This window comes from Eupeodes corollae, chromosome 3 (assembly GCF_945859685.1).
Source record: "Eupeodes corollae chromosome 3, idEupCoro1.1, whole genome shotgun sequence".
Taxonomy (NCBI): domain Eukaryota; kingdom Metazoa; phylum Arthropoda; class Insecta; order Diptera; family Syrphidae; genus Eupeodes; species Eupeodes corollae.
The window spans coordinates 128,157,710-128,175,752 of record NC_079149.1 but is presented as its reverse complement, the minus strand read 5'-3'; the positions used below and the strand labels follow the sequence as shown (position 1 = coordinate 128,175,752).

At 31.8% G+C, this 18,043-nt stretch overlaps 3 protein-coding genes across 4 annotated transcripts in view; 2 read left to right on the top strand and 1 right to left on the bottom strand.

Moving 5' to 3' along the window:
- Positions 1–5,023, top strand: part of LOC129948846 (serine/threonine-protein phosphatase PP2A) — a 63,808-nt gene extending 58,785 nt beyond the window's left edge. Inside the window, exon 4 of the mRNA XM_056059951.1 lies at positions 4,516–5,023. Coding sequence (XP_055915926.1) covers positions 4,516–4,588 — 73 coding nt within the window. The 3' untranslated portion in view covers positions 4,589–5,023. The remainder of the gene's footprint in view (positions 1–4,515) is intronic.
- Positions 5,024–11,544: 6,521 nt separating this feature from the next.
- Positions 11,545–12,122, top strand: LOC129949378 (histone H2A-beta, sperm-like). The gene has a single exon (XM_056060806.1). It carries the CDS (start codon positions 11,689–11,691, stop codon positions 12,070–12,072), a length of 384 nt encoding a protein of 127 aa, XP_055916781.1. The 5' UTR covers positions 11,545–11,688; the 3' UTR covers positions 12,073–12,122.
- Positions 12,123–12,562: 440 nt separating this feature from the next.
- The window catches only part of LOC129949377 (tudor and KH domain-containing protein homolog), a 31,733-nt gene continuing 26,252 nt past the window's right edge, over positions 12,563–18,043 (bottom strand). For both annotated transcript variants that reach the window (XM_056060805.1, XM_056060804.1), the window contains exons 2-6: positions 14,593–14,959; positions 13,701–14,531; positions 13,540–13,646; positions 13,347–13,469; positions 12,563–13,279 (exon numbers count right to left, since the gene is read on the bottom strand). In XM_056060805.1, the coding sequence (XP_055916780.1) occupies positions 12,909–13,279; positions 13,347–13,469; positions 13,540–13,646; positions 13,701–14,531; positions 14,593–14,885 (1,725 nt within the window). In that variant the 5' untranslated portion in view covers positions 14,886–14,959 and the 3' untranslated portion in view covers positions 12,563–12,908. The remainder of the gene's footprint in view (positions 13,280–13,346; positions 13,470–13,539; positions 13,647–13,700; positions 14,532–14,592; positions 14,960–18,043) is intronic.

The following is an 18,043-nucleotide window of genomic DNA, read 5'->3' as shown; positions in this document are numbered from 1 at the left end:
TTGCGAATGTTTTTTTTATTGATTGTTAATATAAACATACAAAAAAATATATATGTATATATGAAAAAGTTATCGTTTTCAATTTTAAATGCGCAATTGATGACAAATTATATCTAATACAAGGAAATAATAAACACCTTGAGTGAATGTGAGAATTAATTTTTGCTTCGATAAAAACTCAATAATATGTATTTATTAAAAATGAACAATTCCAAGACTGCAGTGCGAGGCACCTTTGTAAAAAGAGTTTATAAAAGACTCTATTTTTGTTTTGAGCACTTGGTTATTACTCTTGTTCTTGAATTTATAAATTTAGTTTTATTTTGCCTGCCAGAAATTATTTGTTTTGACCTGTACAATTTTAAATCCTCGAAATTTGTAATGTTCTCAAATCGTGTCAAATCAATATTTTTGTTTGAGTAAATCTGCAATTCACTTTTATATGCCAAAAGCAAATTAACGCAAAAATTCATCTAAGCTTCCTTAAAACTGCAAACACAAATAGTCAGCTCTAACACTTGTAGGTTTTCAAGAAATTTTAGATCTAATATTTCCAGAAAAGAAACAAAGTACATAAGCTATCTTTTGAATTCGGAATATCGACCCTTCATCGATTTTGGGGGTTGAGAAAGATCAGGTGATGGTTTTGGGTGTGATTTAATTTTCGTCTAGAACAGCTATACTCAACCTGCGGCCCTCGAACTTATAAAAAATGGCCGCAGCGTGGTTTAAAAAATTCTTAAAATATCGAGTGACTGCAGAAATACGTGACAAAACTATATTCTTTTGATTTTTCAAAATAGAAGCAACACTAGAACGTACATCAGCGGAAAAGTGGTAATCGTGTGTAACCAACTAAATAAAAAACAGATGTCGCTGAGTATTCCTGACTTTTCTTGCCATTGCGAAATTGATTTGAAATCGTTTTATTCAAATTTTGAATGGAAAATTCATAAACACAGCAGTCCAGGCATAATAAGTCAAGCGAACTATTTTGCCGACATACCTCGTTTTGATAAATATGCCGTGAAAAAGTTATTTTAAAAAAGTATAATATTATCCTCCTGGAACACAATTAAGAAGTGAGAAATTAACTTTTTTACAACAGCAACAAAACGTGATGTCCGTGATGGCTTTATCTCAGGACTCTGTGGTAACTAAGGCATCTTATGAAATTTGCTATATTCTTGGTAAGCACATGAAACCGTTCACCGATGCAGAAATTGTCAATTAATGTGTCGTAAGTGCTGCCGATATACTGTTTGATAAATTTAGCAAAAAAAACAAATATTGTCTCAAATAAAAAAAACTACAGCTGTCTGATTCAACATGTGTGGGACGTATTGAAGACATTTCCAAATATATTCGTAAAAAGTTAATAGAAAACTTAAAGAACTGTATGTTTTTTAGCTTGGCTTTCGATTCCAGTACTGATATCTTAGCAACATCTCAATGCTCGTAGTTTGTTAGATATTACACAGAACAGAATTTAATCTTCGAAGAATTTTTCAAATTCCTTCCGATGAAAGGAAAATTATCTTGATACAATTTCAAATTTTCTAGAGCAGAATCACATGATATTAAATCTTGTTCAAAAAAAAATATAATTTGACAAATTTAATTACATTTCATTGTATTATTCATCAAGAAAACTTGGCACCACAGATTATCAATTTGAAAATCGATGCTGCGATGAAGATTGTAATTGATATTGTGAATTATATCGAACGAGAAAATTAAACCACAGAAAATTTAAAAGCCTTTTGGAAGAATTGGGAAGTGAGTATGTTGACGTTCTTTTAACGTGTCTTTTAACATTTGTATGCGATATCACAGGAAAACTAAATAACCTCAATCGAAATTTACAATTTCATGAAGAAATAAGAAGTAAACAGCTACAAAAACTTTCAAAAAAAGTAATAGCTACAAAGGAGCTCATCGACATCTCTGAATTTTAATTAATTTAATTTCTTAACAGCATATTTGGATCTATATTTGTTTGCGAATCCTCGTTTTCCAGAATGAGATATGCAACAAATATTTACCGAAAAAATATTTCGGGATGCTCCAAAATGACTCATCTATATCTATAATAATCAGCCGTATTACGAATTTCATCGTAAAAAATTCCCGCTCTGACATCTACGCCCCGATCTACGACAAACTGTCTTCACAAAATCCGAGTGGAATCCAAAAAAGCATTGCAACATTGAACGCTTTCATTCTTGTTTTCGAAATCAGCTGTTTTATGTCAAAGTTGTTTTATGTAAAGGAAACTGTGATCTTGAGTTTAAAAAATTTAGTTTGGAAAAAAGGAAGCTCTTTTTGCGCGTATTTAATAAGTTAAACAAATATCTAATCAACATGGAAAAATCCTCAATGCTTTCAATTCATTTGAGTTAATTGACAAATGCCCAAGACAATTCAGCTCTACTTTAACTTTTTCCCAAAAGTCGTGAACCTCTTCTTTTGCCAGGTTTGTGAATCCTTGGGTCAAATCTGGATTCTCACTCATTAATTGAAAATGTCTCTGGATTTGAGCCTTGTTTGTTGTTTTTGCCCTTTAAAATTATGAAAAATATTATTTAAAACCAACAAAATTATATATATACTTACATTTCTGTTAATATAACTGTACAGCTTCAATGTACGACACAAATAACTTGTCGTAGAAAAAGATGGCTTCATTCCATTCCATTCGAAATCAGTGATGACAATTTTTACGAACTTCTTAAATCGTAAGAGATTTTCCAACCGATTCCACTTCGAATGGATTTGGAATTTGTGATAGTTTTATCGGGAAAAGGAGTGAATTTTCAAATACGATGGAATTTGTGATAGGACTGAATAGATCGATTGAGGTAGAAAGTCTGTAGCATCTAAGCTAATAGTATTAAATTCGGCCACTCATTGTAAAAATAAAACTAATGACTAAAAATGTTGCCTTTTTTGGTATTACCCACCCTCATAAAACCACTACCTGTTGAATTATTTGAATTTAATAAAAATAGGTGGGAAAACTATATTCTGGCAGATCCAAACCTAAATACAAAAGATCGTATTGACATTATCATCGGAAGTGGACTGTATTTCCATAAGTCGCTGGTTCATCCGGCTCGAAGGACCAAAATGTTGAGTAAAACTCGGTTGTAAGTCTTAATAAATTTAGTATTAATTTCGACTTAAAACCGAGTTTTACTCAACAACTTTTACATACTTTTTTTTTCGTTTTCATTGTAAAATTAATCTAAACGTAAATATAAAAAGTTTATTTGTTAGATACGTTATCATTTTTTTTTTAATATTAACGTAGTTCAGTCAGCTTGGGTTTGGGCCGTCATAATTAGCAGCATTGTTTACTTCAATTCGTCCTACTTTTGTTAGTGGGATTGTAGGAAAAAAAATGTGTTTAATAATTATTCAGTTGAATTTCCGGTGCATTAATGGCTCGAGTGGATACTTGAAATCTGCCAATACTGAGACTTTGACGTTGTTTCTATATGCAGCCTCTTCATCTACAAGCAAATTTAAATAATTAAAAAGTAATTGCTATATGACCGTTAAAACACTTTAAGTCCCCTTAAAATTAATTGGAAACTTGCAAAATTTTCTTGGCACCATTTACTTACCTCTCGAATCGAATTTAAGTTTAAGATCACTTGTTTTGTGATTGCCGAAGCCTATCTAGAAAAACACTTATACCCCTTCAACTCTAAGCTAATTTTAAAATTAAAAAACCTTGTTCTTCGATTCCAGTTAAACTGCTTTATAGCACAATAACCTTTAAAATAGCACTTGATTGCCTTTCGACTTTAACAAAATTGCTATTTAGAACTTTTTCAATGATGTAATAAATTTGTCACAAACTTTTAAACCTCATACTTTGACATGCTCTAAATAGAAATCAAGAAAATCTTAAAAATGATAAGTTACAGAACTATAACCGGGTTAAGCATAAAGAATCAGTAAGTTGCATTCCCCTCCCCCCTTAAACAATTCCGACACTTGCACTTCCACAAAAACTCGTCATCAGTTTGTCCTTTAGCTCTATTTCCGAGTTGCTGACTATAGTTTGATATTTTTTACTTCCCATTTTAATGTTCAGAATGAACATCGGTATATCCTCTTAAATCCTTTGCTATTTTCCTTTCGCCCGCACTGTGTTTGAACTTTAAGTTTCATCTGTAGATGTTAGATAGTTGTGCCAAAACATCTTTTTAAAATCTTACTCAAATGTTTGTCTTTGTTTTCTTTTCGTGCAAACAGTTCCAATTTTAGATAACCCCAAAAACAAACAATTGGTGAGAATAGAACTTTACCAAAATTAAGTAAAATTAGGAACATTAGTTAAACGCTCAATCATTCCAAAAGCTTTTCCTCTTAAATGTCATCATGTTGTTGTACTTTATAGGTTCAAGTTTGAGATTATTTATAGGCACTCAGAGCATTTTATTATTACATGTTAAATAAAACTAAAAACATTTTTCTAATTTCACACTTTATTTTCTATTTTAGCCTACAATTCGACCCAGCACCAAGACGTGGAGAGCCGCATGTTACACGAAGAACTCCCGACTATTTCCTTTAAGAGAACTAAATAAAATAATAAATTTAAACAAAACAAAAAAAAGAAGAAACAACAGCAACAAGAAAACAAAAATAAAAATCAACAGAACAACAACAAGAAGAATACAGTTATTATTATTATTAATTATAAAACCTAATAGTAAATAGTTATATAATAATAATAATATTAAAATAATTAAAAAAAAAAACATCAACAATTATTACAAGAAAAACAAAAACTGAATTAAATGATTTAAACAAAAAATAAATAAAAGTAAAAACTTTGAATCAACAATTTATTATTATAAACAATGATAACAGAAACATAAAACCGAAACAACCAGAAATACTTTATTGCTATTCAAAAATAAAAGATACAAAAATTTAAAAAAAAAATCACAAAACTAAACAAAAAAACAACAAATATTGGAACGTTTTTTTTCTTACTTAACCTTAATTTTCTTTTCGCCATTTTATGTTTTTCTTCAAAATTTTTTTTCGAATGGCTTTAAAAACTGGAATGGCTTGGTCTTCTTTAAAAATACTTACAACTTGATGGTGTTCTTGGAAAAATTCGATTTAAGTTTCTATAGGAAACACAGATTGGATAAAAGCCAATAAGGGAGTTTTTAACACTAGGAAACACAGATTGGATAAAAGCCAATAAGGGAGTTTTTAACACTCAACTGTTAGGATCCTCTGCCTTTTGGAACGTTGATAACTTTCTTAAAAAAAAAATGTGGAAACAAGTGCGAGTTATTTGAGAGATTAAAGCTGTTGTGTCCCCTACTCCAAGCATTTATTCGATCCGATGACCAAACAGAAAATATATACATTGTAGCATTTATAAAGCATGTCGTGTTTCCTCCAATGAAAGAGTCCTGTTGTGCCTACTAATAAGAGGTGATGGGCTCCATTGCTCGTGGATATCACAGCAATGTTTAATGATTTTCCCAGGAAAACTAGTGTTAAGGGAATACATGTTTTTGTCTCTGGTCGTACAAACTCGTTTAGTTGTTCCTTTGCTTCAAGGCTGATAGGATCTAGGGAAGAGCGTAAGTAAATTTATTTCCAATCTTGTTGTTCAAACGTAAGGCCATGCAACATTCTACGTGGATTATAATTTGATTCTTTCTGCAATTTTTAATACAAAAACAATCTGATCTTTAATGGCTGGTCCATTCAAGAAATTCTCAGCAAAAAAAGCTTTAAATTTTAGTTCATTATTAAATAAATTAAGTAACTAACAAACTAAACTATTGGCGGAACTACTAATTTAAAATTAATGCAAACAAAATAATTTTAGTCGTTTCTTAATCGTTTGTCCTATGAAAAATAATAAATTGCTATATTTACACACAACCATTTGCATACAGAATGATGATGAAAAGTATTCACAGAATACGTTCTCGTTGATGTTTTTCTTTTTTTTTTTTCTTAAACAAGCAACAAAATTATTTGCTGATTTATTATTATTAATTGTTTTTTAGGGGAAACAAAACAAAATAAAACAAAACATTAATTTGCTACAATTAGGAATATAAAATTTAAGTAGACATGAAAATGATATAAAATAATAAAAAGTAAAGAAAAAAATAATATTCAGAAGTTTTTTTTGTCAATAAAAAGAAAAGTTAAACAAATGAAAACAAACAAAAAAAAACTTCGGCGACTAAGCCACGAAAAGAACAACTATAATACAAGAAAAAGAAAATTAAATTTCTTAAAAAATATTTAAAAAGAAAAAAGTCTTACATAATTATATGTGTAGGCAAAAGCGGAAAAAGAAGATAAACAATAAAAAAAAATATAAACAATAGTTTATCAATAAAAAAAACAGAAACTGCTCTTTTTTTATAAAAAAAAAATATCTTTTTAGTTTTAAATCATAAACTTCAACCCATTTAATGAAAAGAACTTTTATTTTTAATTTATTCTGTAACCAACCTTTTCCATTACACTTCAATTTCAATAGAAAACATAAAAATCAACTACTTTAAACAAAACAAAAAGATAAAAAAAAACAAAACATCATTACCTAATACTTTTTTATATAAATACTTGAAATTTAAACAAGAAAAACAAAAGAGAGAAAGTATAAAACAAAAAATCAATAAAGATACAAATTTTAATGAAGCACTTAATCATTTTTTCCTCCTATCAAATAAGTGATAAAAAGAATACCATAATAAAATACATTAAAACAAAAATATATCTTTTCTTAATCTTAACCTTGTTATAAATATTGTTTTTTTTTTTTTTAATTTATAGAGAAAAACAAATCAAGAGTTTCTTTTTAGAATCATTTTATTCTTAGTTTTTTCTTATTTCATTTGTTTTGTTTTTTAAAAAAATACGAAACTTGAATTGTATTTTGTATTCCTCACTGAAATGCGGATGTTATTATACCTAATCTCTTTCTCTCTCTTTAATCAAATAAACGAAATAATTCTATTAGTTTTTTCTTTTTTAATTTCATACAAAAAAAATTAATAAACACATATAGATAAAGAAAATTGTGATTGTTTCATTTAAAAAAAATATAAAATAAGATGAAAAACGACAACCAGGACATGAGTGATACTTTTCCGTTTTGTCTGCAAATGTATAGACCCTTAATGCCAAGATTAACTATCAATTGACATTGATCAATCAATTTCTATAAAAGGCATTGTGGCTGTAAAGATTGTTGATCAATTGTGATTTTTTTTTTTAAATTAAAATATTGTTAATAAAAAAAATCGGTATTGTGAACAACTCTTTCAACCGTAAAACATTTAGCCCTATTGTTAGTTTCACGTGAACAAGATTCCACCCGAAAAAATCCCTTTTTCAATTCGCGAAAAAAATTCATGTTCGATAGATTTTCTTATACAACGTACAAAATTTTCATTCCCGAGTTCGAAGGGAAGAACTCTCTCCCGGGGATTTCGGCATAGGACAATTTTACTCTCGGGAGAACAAGTCTCCCGGGGAATTGGGCTGATAGCCTATTTGAGATGTTCTGTAAGGCGTAAGTAGCCAAGGCTGTAGGGGGTATCCAGGGCCCCTATGACATACGAAACGAACGGCAGAAAAAACGAACCTCAGAAAAACGAAACTTATGGCCTAGAATGATTGTGAAAACGAAAATGGAATCAAAAAAATGTTGCCATTGATAAATTGGTATTATGAACGCGAGTCTATTTGTCTATTGTGAATAGTGCCTATTTACTTGAATTTCTAGGGCGTTAATGAGAAGTTACCGGAGTGGGTTGCACCCAGCCACTTTTTAATTTACTTTTTACATGGATCTTAAAATCGAATCCCTTATTCGGTTGCCTTCATTAAATGATGTGTCTGCAGAATCTATAGCAATATCAATGGTTTCAACAATACTATCGGGTTTTCCACTCTATACTTGATACAAATATTGTGCAGAGCTGCACATACATTTATGATTTGCGTTGCCTTTTTGGAAGTATAGTGTAGTTCTCGTGCTAGAAGGGTGCATCTAAATCTGCATTTTAACGAGCCAATCGTTCGCTCAATGATATTACGACCCTGTGCATGCTTTTTGTTGAAATTTGCCCGAACTGAACTTTCTTCGGCATTGCGGTACGGTGTCATAAAATACGGTGATAGAGGATACCCTCCGTCTCCTATAGCATGTGCGTAGAGATACAATGTAATTACAAATTAATATGAATCATAATTTTTACCAAGAATCCGAAAGTCAGTACGGACACTACGGTAGTCCTCCTCTAATTTTGCTTTCAACGAGGACATATTGGCATCGTGTGACGATCCTGGATTTTTCGCATTAATATACCTAATGCACATTAAGTGGTCACACACCTTTAAAACAGAACTGGAAGTTAGTGGAATACCTACTGAAATGAAGGAAAAATCATCCATCGGATTTGAAGCATCGCGTAGTTCTCTTCGAATCTTTTCTTGCTCCAAAGTATTTTCTTCTTCAATTTAATTTTCACCGGAAAATAGTTCAATGCTTTTGGCTTTCGCGATAAGTAAAATATTTTATCAACAAGGAATTTGTGATTGACTGAAAATTTGATAATTAACAAATATTTTGACAACCATAATACCAAGACTGTCAATTTGAATCATTCACAATAGATCTAATTTCTGAAGAGCGTTCACAGTTTATCAAAAATTTTGATTGCTCACAACGATAATACCAATTCATCAATTTCATTGAAAAATGTCAACTAGTGTATTGATAATTGACAACCGTAATAGGGCTGCAAGTATGTCAAAAAATCATTCACAATAATGATAAATTCAAAGTTCATCAACAAAGTTGATAGTTGATAGCCATAATACCAATGAATCAAAAATATTGTTATGTATTAAGTATCTAGTTGATAGTTGATAGCTATAATAGGGCTGTAACTGTTTAGGTTTTCTCCGAAGATGCAGGAAGTTTTTTACCCCTGATGATCTGGCTACAATCTATAAAGCTTATATTCGTCCGAAACTCGAGTAGGTACAATTCTTATATATGGGTAGGTGTCTCTTGGACCGCATTCAAAAAAGAGCTCTAAAATTGATAGGTGACCGTTGTTTAACTGAAACTTTTGTAGCTCTGAACAACGCCGTAAGGTTTCATATCTGTCATTATTTTATCGCTATTTACATAAACAATGTTCCAGTGAAATAGCCAGTTTGCATTCCTCCCCTCAAACAATTTAAAAAAATTTCAACCCATTTCAACCATTCAACTATTGCTCAAAAACAGCTAGAAAAAATTCAGGACAGACTTAATCAACCACATCTTAAAGTTCTCCAGGATTGTGTGACACGCTGGAAAATCTCATTCTGCATGTTTAGGCGCTTTTCCAAGATAAAAGATGCATTAAGTCTTTATGCCAATGACAACAATATTGAACCAATTTTTCCACAAGAGTAGAAAATAATTGAAAGCTGCCTTGAACTACTCAAACCTTTTAAAGAAGTTACTCGTGAAATGAGCACCTCTCAGGCACTTAAATCATCTGTGATTCCTATAATTCAAATGCTTAAGAAAAAACTTGATGAATATGTACTTATCAAAACCATCGGACACTAATGCCATTCGGCAGCCAGCCTTAAATCTGAAAACTCATTTTTCAACAAAATTTTCATCTTTGCACGACAACGATATGTATCAACATTCTTAGACCCTCGTAATAAGCATACATTGTTCAAACCCATCACCGAGGAAAGAATAAAAGATGTAATTCTAAAGATGATAAATGATCCATTAAGCACCAGTTCTTCTACATTGTCACCAAATGCAAACAACACAAATAAGAAGAAAATGGATGAGACTTTACATTCGGAACCAGCAACGTCCGGTTTAAGTTACAAGACTTGCTTCAGATGCGATATGTCAATGCAATGATGCTAGATTCATCAACTGAAGACGAAGGTGAAGGAGAATCTGATAACGCTAGTCCCGAAGCACTTCTCCGAAGGGAGTTAGCATGTTACCGAAATAAAAAAAGACTAAAATTGGATAATAATCCTCTTAATTGGTGGAAAGTCCATCAAACAGACTTTAAAAGGCTCTCTAAAGTTGCACTGAGGTATTTATCACCTCCACCAGCCAGTGTTCCCAGCGAACTACTATTTAGTGGAGCTGGATTTGCGAAGACTGCAATCTTGCTTTTTTATTAAATATGACTCACCCACTTTTAAACGCAAAGATAATCAATAAAATGTTCCTTTATTTAAGGTTTTAAAATTGTTTTTATTTAATAAATTCTAAAATCCGCATCCGCGGATGTGAATCTCAAAAATTCCGTCAAAATTTGTACATCCGCAACAACCCTGCTTCCTAATTACTCGCACTGTGTATAAACATTATAGGGGTATTCATATCCCCTTGAGTGCGCCTGCACTGCAATATAAAAAAAATGTGTAAAAGTGACGCTACTATTTTTGTTTCATACTGCTTCTTGATAGAAAAAAAAAGTTAAAGCTAAGCTAATGGCTAGAAAAATATGGGTGCTCCGCACCAAAACAAAAAACGTAGGTTCGCTGACTTCAAACGTGGTAGTATTGATACGATAATAAAAACGCAGAAAACATTAAACAAATAAAAAAATTGTTTTAAATGAATGCAAGGTCGTGTTTTCTTTCGTACCAGCAATTTGTTTAATACATGTACATGGTTATGTACGTGTTTTAATAGGAAATTTTTGAATAATCTTATGATTTCTTGCTAATTTTCAACAACAGTATTTCATCTAACAAAAGCCAACTTAGAAAGCCAACGTAGCAGTCAAAAACAGAAACAGGAAATTTGTTAGAAATTTCATAAAAAGTACTCATACGCCTGGGTTAACTATGTACATACATTTAAATTCTCTATTCAAAATGCCATACCATTACCGCCCTAACGAAAATATTCAATCTGGAAATTTGAAAATCACCACTGAGTCAACATGAGAACCGGCATTTTACTTTGATTGTAGGTATTACTGAAATAAGAAAAAGACCAAATTGCATCAGCCCTTTGAAATGCACTGGGACTGGACTCTAGGCAGCTCTGGAGGTGGAGATAAAATAGCACATAAGTCTATTCTCTAAACAGAAGAGAACGAAATTCAAAAAGAGCAAAATAGTTCGTTCTCCTATTGTCCTACCAATATTGACTTAATGCGCTCGTTCTCTTACTCTTATATTCTTTGTTTATGATGTATACCAAATAAACTGTTTACCAATCAAATAAAAACAGTTTAAGAAAAGAGTTCAAGACGTTCCTCGACCTTACCCCCGTTATATATTCTACCGATATGCCTTAATCTAAAAGAATTGGGTCTGTTAGTTAAAGGGGAACTTGTATTATAAACGTTATTTATGTACTCTTACAAAGTTATACATATGTTCCATGCTCCAGTAAAAAAAGATCTCTTATCACAATGAAATAATGTAAAGTGTTAAGACAAAGAAAGCTTTCAATCCTAAGGTATAAATAGACCACGCTTGAAGAAATCCAAACCATAAGCTTTGTGTTGATCACGAAAGTTTCTATTAAGTGTTTCAAATATTATAATTTTGTTCGTAAATTATTGTATTGTCAATTTTTTTGTTTGTAACAGTTATTAATAATAATTTGTAATTTAATTTTCTAAAATGAGTGAGAAGAAAAAAATAACTAATAAAAACAATACCAAATCACACCGAGCTGGTTTAACATTTCCCGTTGCACGTGTACAACGTATATTGAAAAAAGGCAATTATGCCAGCCGAATTGGTAGTGGCGGTTCAGTTTATTTGGCAGCAGTTTTGGAATATCTTGCAGCGGAAATCCTAGAATTATCTGGAAATGCTGCAAGAGAAAATAAAAAACTACGAATTGTTCCACGTCATCTACAATTGGCCATAAGAAATGATGAGGAATTGAGTAAATTATTGGAACATGTTACAATTGCTCAAGGAGGAGTCTTGCCAAATATTTTACCAGTACTCTTGCCAAAGAATAGCTCAGCTCAACCGCCATCTTCTCAACATATTTAGAGAGAAAAGCAAATAATTATTTTGTTTAAATTCGAATTCGTCCTTATAAGGACGACAAATGTTAGATTTAAAGAGATACAGTTGATTTTTATTTTAATTAGGTTTCAGATTCTTCTAAAGTCGAAAATGCAGCTACGTACAACATTTTGTACATGGAGTACGGGGTAAGTGGAATATATTGATCCGCTATGTAGCATTTTCCTGATATAGATAATCGCCGTTTTTCCTACCGGTAGATAAATTTACATGGACTCAAATGTGTTCCAAATGTATTCCCAATCTTTGGAGATAGAAATATAATCTTTAAATTGCTTGTTTGGTGTATAATGAAGTAACAAACGAAACATTGGTGTCACATGACGCTGTATTTATGAAAAATACAAGATGAAAGTGAAAACACAACTTAAATAAAATATTTATCAAAATACATTCCGATCTAAATGCCCGTTCTCTGATACCCAATAAAACTCAGCAAAAAATAAAACCACAATTTCGAATTCAAAAAATTATAATTTTGCATTCAGCTTTATTTTGTTTTGGGTTTTGTTTTCATAAGATTATTTACCTTAATTCTGGTAAAAATAATTTAAAAATATAAACTCTAAAACTATAATAATTTTATAAGTCAACTTATAATTTAGATATACATGTATCTTTTAAGGTTCTACAATATAATTTATGAAATCATAGATTTGGAGAACATAGAATTTAAAGAAGAAGAAGGATAGAAGAAAAGTAAAAGAAATTACATCAACTATATTTACAAGTCATAGAAAATTAAAACTTAAAACTATGCGTTTTCTGTTAGTTTCTTTTAACTGAATATCTAAACATGTCTAACTTAAAACATTCTTCCACTGTCCATTCGAATTGTTAAATCTACTTTTCCCATTTGAATTTAAATCACTGTCAACTGAATAGTTGCCATTAAAGTAATCGCCTTCTACTTGCTGTAGTTGTTGTTGTTTAGGATTTATAGATTTGTTTTTATCATGTAGGTTATTAACAAGTTGTGAATTATTTCCATTTGTGTAGGCTGCGTTCTTTCCGGGAAAATCTTCGTTGTGGGTCGGAATACTTTCATATGAAATTGTTCTTGGACTGGACATAGGTGAATCTCCACCACCAAGTCGTAAAACTTCGTTTCCATTTTCGGGTAATGCGAGTCCATTCGATATAAGTAAATTGTTTATACTGACCTCATGACCTTTAAAACAAAAAAACAATCATTACTTTAATTCTTTTTCACGGTATCAATATCAAAATAAAGTTACCATCGGATAAATCAAAAAGTTCAACCCCAGGGACAGGAGAACCTTCTCTTTTTGAACGATTTCCGGGTTTGGGGCGATCTTTGTATGTGACTACTTTAGAGATCAGTTTCTTCCAATTTGCAACTGAAAAACAAAAATTTAATTTCATGGAGCCCATCAGAGTATAACATAACTTGAGTGGTTTTGAACTTACCTTGTGTCAATTCTTCAAATCTTATAATCGACTGCTGTTCCCATGTTTCTGGATCATTGGGTAGCGTTGATTTAATATTTGCCAAGAAGCATTCAATAGCTTGGAATCTAATTTAAAGACTAACTTAGACAAATCTATTTCTCTATTGCTAAACTACTCACCTTAGGGTAAGGAAATCCGTTCGCAACTCAAACACTTCATGAGGAGAACAATACTCACTGTCCCCATAATCCACAAAGTACAAATCCAAAACCACTTCATTTGCGTTGTATTCATTTGGTAGGATGCCCACAATCTCCGCACGATACCATTTGCCATCATACTTAAAGACAGCCGCTACAATTTGCCCCAAATAGGGCTCCGTGATGGTGTGCATTTCACGATTTTCGGCAACATTATAATAGTCAGTCAATTCTTTGACCAGATTGTCAAGTTTCTTCGATTGGGGTCCAATCAATTGAACCCAGAATTTACCTGGTGATGCAATTGCCGAAACATACACTTCCAATGGTTTCTCATATTCACTCGTGCATAGTTTCTCACGTGGCGATAGCAATTGTGAGTTGAGCGAGGTTTGTGACGAGTAAATACTTGACGACATACTATTGGTGGGACTGCGTCGAGGTTCTCGAGTTAGTTCGACTTCTTCGAGGGATTTCTTAAGATCTTCATCTTCTTGAATTTTATCCTCAATCAATTTACGAGCTATGTTAACTTGTGACCGATTGCCAGTGATGACAATACGTCGTTTATTGATACCACCATTGCGTCCGCCAGAATCAACAGAAACTTTGGCCATTGATTGGCGACAGATTTCCTGCATTGCTTCACCACAACGCCCGATTATCTTTCCGCAAACACTTTGTGGCACAAAGATCTCCTCCTTAACAATCGGAGAGCGTTCGATGTCTTTAAGAATCATTTGTTTTGCTTCTTTCACTGCCAACGGAAAACCACGAATTTCACATAATTTACTTATGTCATCTTTGTCCCTAGAATAAAAGAGAGATTTTGTTCAGTAGGTGAAATTAAAGAGACAAAATGTATTTTTACCTAAATCGAATAGTAGTTTTACTTCTTTCTTCAATTCGAGCTAGATTCGCTCCAGCACGTCCAACCACCAAGGGTATATATTCATTGCCAATTGTCATTTGAATTTTAACTTCTTTTTGAATAGGTGCTGCTGCTGTTCCTGATGTTGATCGTGGTTTTCGGATTTTTTTCTCGAGATCATCTTCTTCGTCGTCACGATTTTTAAAATAAATATATAACATGGCACCACCAACAGTGCAAAGACCGAGGCCAAGGATAAGTTTCAATGCGGGATTAGCTGCGCCACGAAGCATTTTGTATGTTTGTATGTTTGTTTGTGTTTTTTTTTTTAGATATTAGAGAGTGGAGCTTTGTATTTTATATTTATCTGGAAGTAAACAAAAATAATCGTCGGAATTTCATTTAAAAATAAAAAAGCTTAATGTATAGTAATACAGATGGAAAGTTTGGTCTCACATTTACTTTGCCTGGCAACAATCAAAGAGTAAATGGATGAAAACTAAGTTAAGACTAACTTTAAATATTTTGTTTCTATAGATTTTGGGAATTCATAATTACTTTTAACATATGTATGTGTTGCACAAATTACTTTTTAATAGTTTAAATTCAGTCCTTTCGTTATAAAAATACAGGTAGATTTTTGCCCAGGAACTGCATTTTTTATTTATCTGGCTGATCTGTTAGGTAGTTATGCAAGGACAATAAAAGTCGCATACATTTTCCTTTTTTCTGGGTATTTTTAATAAATTAATAATTATAATCTTGATGGTTCTTGAAAACTACTTTTTTTTTAAATATGTGCCTGGGTTATGAATAAACTAGGAAAAGAGATACATAGATTTAAAACTACTGCAAATTGCAATGAGTGGGAAATATTGAATAAAGTAAGGTATTACACATTCGTGTAGTTCGGCTAAGAAAATCAATCTCGAATCTTAAAAGTAAGCCCAAAAGGTTATATTGACGAGGAAAAGAATCTAATGGACTATTTGCAAAGGGTATTGCTTTTGAAAATAAAGGTTGAAATATGAAAAAAAATGAAATATCACGTCTGTGTTCGAGAGATGAATTATTTTAGTGTGATAAAAAGCGTCTATTATTTTAGCGTGTTAGATATCTGTTTTGAACTTTATCTAAGAGAATCACTTGAGTTAAATAAAAATTGTACTCGAGTTTCGGAAAAATTAAGGCTTTTAATGATACAGCCATTATTAAAACCTTGTTTCGTCTTTACCATCTATGTCGAAAGCTGAAGGAATAATTTAGTTTTTAAAGCAGTTTGAAAATACTATATGGGAAAAACATGGATGCAGATCCAGAAACGAATAAGAAAATATGAGGGTACTAACGTCAGCTAAACAAATTAGTCAATTAAATGTTTCAGAATAGAATCGAAGATACAATCGATAATTTTTTGAATTTTAATTTTATGTGATTGGAAAATGAGAAAGATATCAAAAATAAAAAGGCGGAGCAAATTAAATTTTTTAGTATGTACAATTAAAAACAAAAATAACATACAAAAAAGATAACTACTCAACTAAGAAGACATTCACCTAAAGGGTGGGTCAACAAATACAAGAGTCTTCTAAAAATACAATATATTGAATTAAATTAAATTTTTCATGCGTTTTTGCTTTATTACTATGATCAAACATTCCTTTTAATAATGTAGTCTTTCAAAGGGCTGTCTTGGCTGGCTTCGCAGTAGCACTATAGCTACCTTTAGCACACACATTGATTGAATCATATTGGTCTTATGTGCTAAATTGGCCTATTATGTAAGACAACTAAGAACAAAGTTGAGTTTTAACCCGGTAATCGGTATTACCGATCACAACTAGTTGACTGTCACAAGTCAACCAGTAGGCAACTAAAAAATGGTTGCCTTTTTAAGTGTGTTCGGGCTATTATGTAAGCCAGTTGAGTTGTCTTTCAGTTTTGATTGTTGTCAAAATTCAGCAACTGATATTTAACGGTTGTGTAGTGCATTTCTGTGTACACAAAATTGTAAGTAAATTAAAAATACGTTAACTAAAATGTATTCATTATGTTGTTTCTGATTTCTCTTGCTCCTGATTCAGTTACTCCATGGAAAAAATCATTGACATCATGATCATTTGAATCGATCGCATCATCATTTTGAATTTTACCGACATATAGTACTTTAAAATGTTGACTTATGTTATGTAAGGCACAACTTGCATTGACAAATTTCGCAGCTCTTTCAGGACAGTAATGCTATCCGCGGGCAATCGTTCTTTCAATAATATTTCTTATTTGTGCGTGTATGGTATACAAACGTGATTCTGGACTCCCACTTTCAGCCAATCGAAATGGAGTCCTTAGATGTTTCTCTAAAGGATATTCAGCGTCTCCCAAAATAATAATGTTCTTATCCAATTCATTTAACATATCCTTATAACTCACTTAAATTGTAAACGAATGAATCGTTATTAGCACCGGAATATCTGGAATCTATGAAACGCAGATTCGTTTTATAGTCACAAACCTCTCCATGATAAATGTTCTTATAAGAAAAATACTATAGATGGTATATACAGTTAAAATCATGACATTCAGACTGAAGTAACCTTCTCTATTTAAATAGAGATGATGAAGATTTTTTTTTTTGGTGCTATGATTCGAACATGAGTTTCATCGATGCATCCTATTATTCCAGGAAATCTGGTTTTCTGGTAAAAATGAATCTTCGATAAATTCATCTCGTCATTTGTCATATGACCCTTACCCATTGTGGACAGATATATACGTTCTTCTACTACGTCTAGCACTTCTTTTCATACTACCGAAAATGTTGGCTGAGCAAGGCTTAAATTAAAATCATTACCACTGCACTTTTGGTAACTTCCTTCTGTCATGAAACGTAGGGCAGTGCAGAGTTTGAAAAATGGTGGAATTGCAGAGGAACGCTGTGGATGTTTCAAATAATCTTTGATATCGTTTAGCAGTCTTTGTTGAGTCTAAAATAATTTATAAATCTGCAACAAAACGAAGACATTAAATCCCTTCTCATCAAAGAATTTGTTTACAAATTATACTTTTTGTTTGAAAGTTTCAATGGATTGGAGTGATCTCAAATATTTTTTTTCATCAGCACAACATTGAGGGGTTTGTTTCTTTCCAATTTACAAGAAATAAATCAATAGAACTTTCCATTTCGTCTTTTTTATAAAATTTTGCACTGAATTAAAAACTTTGAAATACCTAAATACTTCCTCATCAGAAAAGACGTTTTTGGGTACTAAATTGTTGTGCAGTTTGCTGGTCTAAGGTCCATACTACAGAGCGATAACCAAGTAGATGATCTATCGCGTTCAAATGCTAAGTCAATTGGATCTTGTGCGCATAGTTCGAGATCTTTGTTTAGAATTCTCCTAGGCAAGGGGCATTAAATGTTGAGCTTTTAAAATCGATGGCGAGTTCATGC